This window comes from Branchiostoma belcheri, unplaced genomic scaffold (assembly GCF_001625305.1).
Source record: "Branchiostoma belcheri isolate BF01 breed outbred unplaced genomic scaffold, Haploidv18h27 scaffold8, whole genome shotgun sequence".
Classification (NCBI taxonomy): domain Eukaryota; kingdom Metazoa; phylum Chordata; class Leptocardii; order Amphioxiformes; family Branchiostomatidae; genus Branchiostoma; species Branchiostoma belcheri.
This window is the reverse complement of record NW_017804464.1, coordinates 126,902-128,022: the sequence shown is the minus strand read 5'-3', so window position 1 is coordinate 128,022 and position 1,121 is coordinate 126,902. Positions and strand designations below refer to the sequence as shown.

The window sequence follows — 1,121 nt, the reverse complement described above, 5'->3', positions numbered from 1 at the left end:
GGGCTTGAAGTAGCCGGTTGTAGCGGCTTTACTGTAAATGACCGCGGGTAACCCCGGATCGAACGCCCGCTCTATTCGAATGACGTCATATCGAACAAGATTCGCGGGTTCGGGGGATTCGATTTCCATAGTAGCGGATTGGGACTTTTGCAGGCCCAAATCTGACCATCGTGAAAGAAAACTCCTATATCCTATACTTAACCAACCTGATAAAACTATTTTCGGATGTTTTGCAGGCCGTGGCCTCGGTCCTGGCAATCATTGCCGTGTTGGGGATCGTGAATAACTCCACCACCCTGTACCTCGTGGGGCGGTACAGCCAGCTGCGAACACCCTTCAACATGCTGGTGGTCAACCTGACCGTCAGTGACCTGCTGGTGTGCGTCCTCGGCACGCCATTCAGCTTTGTCTCCAGTCTGAAGGGCCGCTGGATGTTCGGGCGTGCCGGCTGTGTGTGGTACGGATTCATCAACAGTCTGCTGGGTGAGACTGAACACTGTACAAAATCCATTCTTTTGTGCACACCTTATAGCATGCGTAAAGATTCCGCTTCTTCTCTCGTGTGTACACATACGCGTGTTTACGGTGTACTTAAACCCTATTCAGATGCCCCCCTCCCCTCCGAAAGTGGGCGCGGGCTTTTGAGGCCCGCGCCCACTTTCATATCGGATAACGCCTGAACGGCTTGCGCTAGAACCGTCAAATTGGGTGACTTTACCTAAAATACATCTGGCATCCTGATTTTTCGTGTTGCCATGGCAACGGGTACATGATATATCTGACGTATGTTTCATTGGTCTACCCCCAGGTATCGTGTCCCTGACCACCTTGACAGTCATCTCCTACGAGCGCCACCAGATGATGAAGCGGCCCCCAAACGCACCCAAGCTGTCCTACCGCTGGGTGGCGCTTTCCGTGCTGTTCGTCTGGGTCTACAGCCTGCTCTGGACGGTCCCGCCGTTGATGGGGTGGAGCAGCTACGGTCCCGAGTCTCACGGCGTGAGCTGCTCGGTCAACTGGGTGTCGCGCACCGCCAACGACACCTCCTACATCGTGGCGTTCTTCGTGGGCCGCCTGGCTGTTCCTGTCGCCGTCATAGTTGTCTCCTACACCCGTATGGT

General features: G+C 54.7%; 1 protein-coding gene across 1 annotated transcript in view; it reads left to right on the top strand.

The window, feature by feature from the left end:
- LOC109485985 (opsin-3-like) overlaps positions 1-1,121 on the top strand; it is a 1,672-nt gene that overhangs the window by 242 nt on the left and 309 nt on the right. Inside the window, exons 2-3 of the mRNA XM_019789681.1 lie at positions 237-483; positions 809-1,114. Of these exons, the coding sequence (XP_019645240.1) occupies positions 237-483; positions 809-1,114 (553 nt within the window). The remainder of the gene's footprint in view (positions 1-236; positions 484-808; positions 1,115-1,121) is intronic.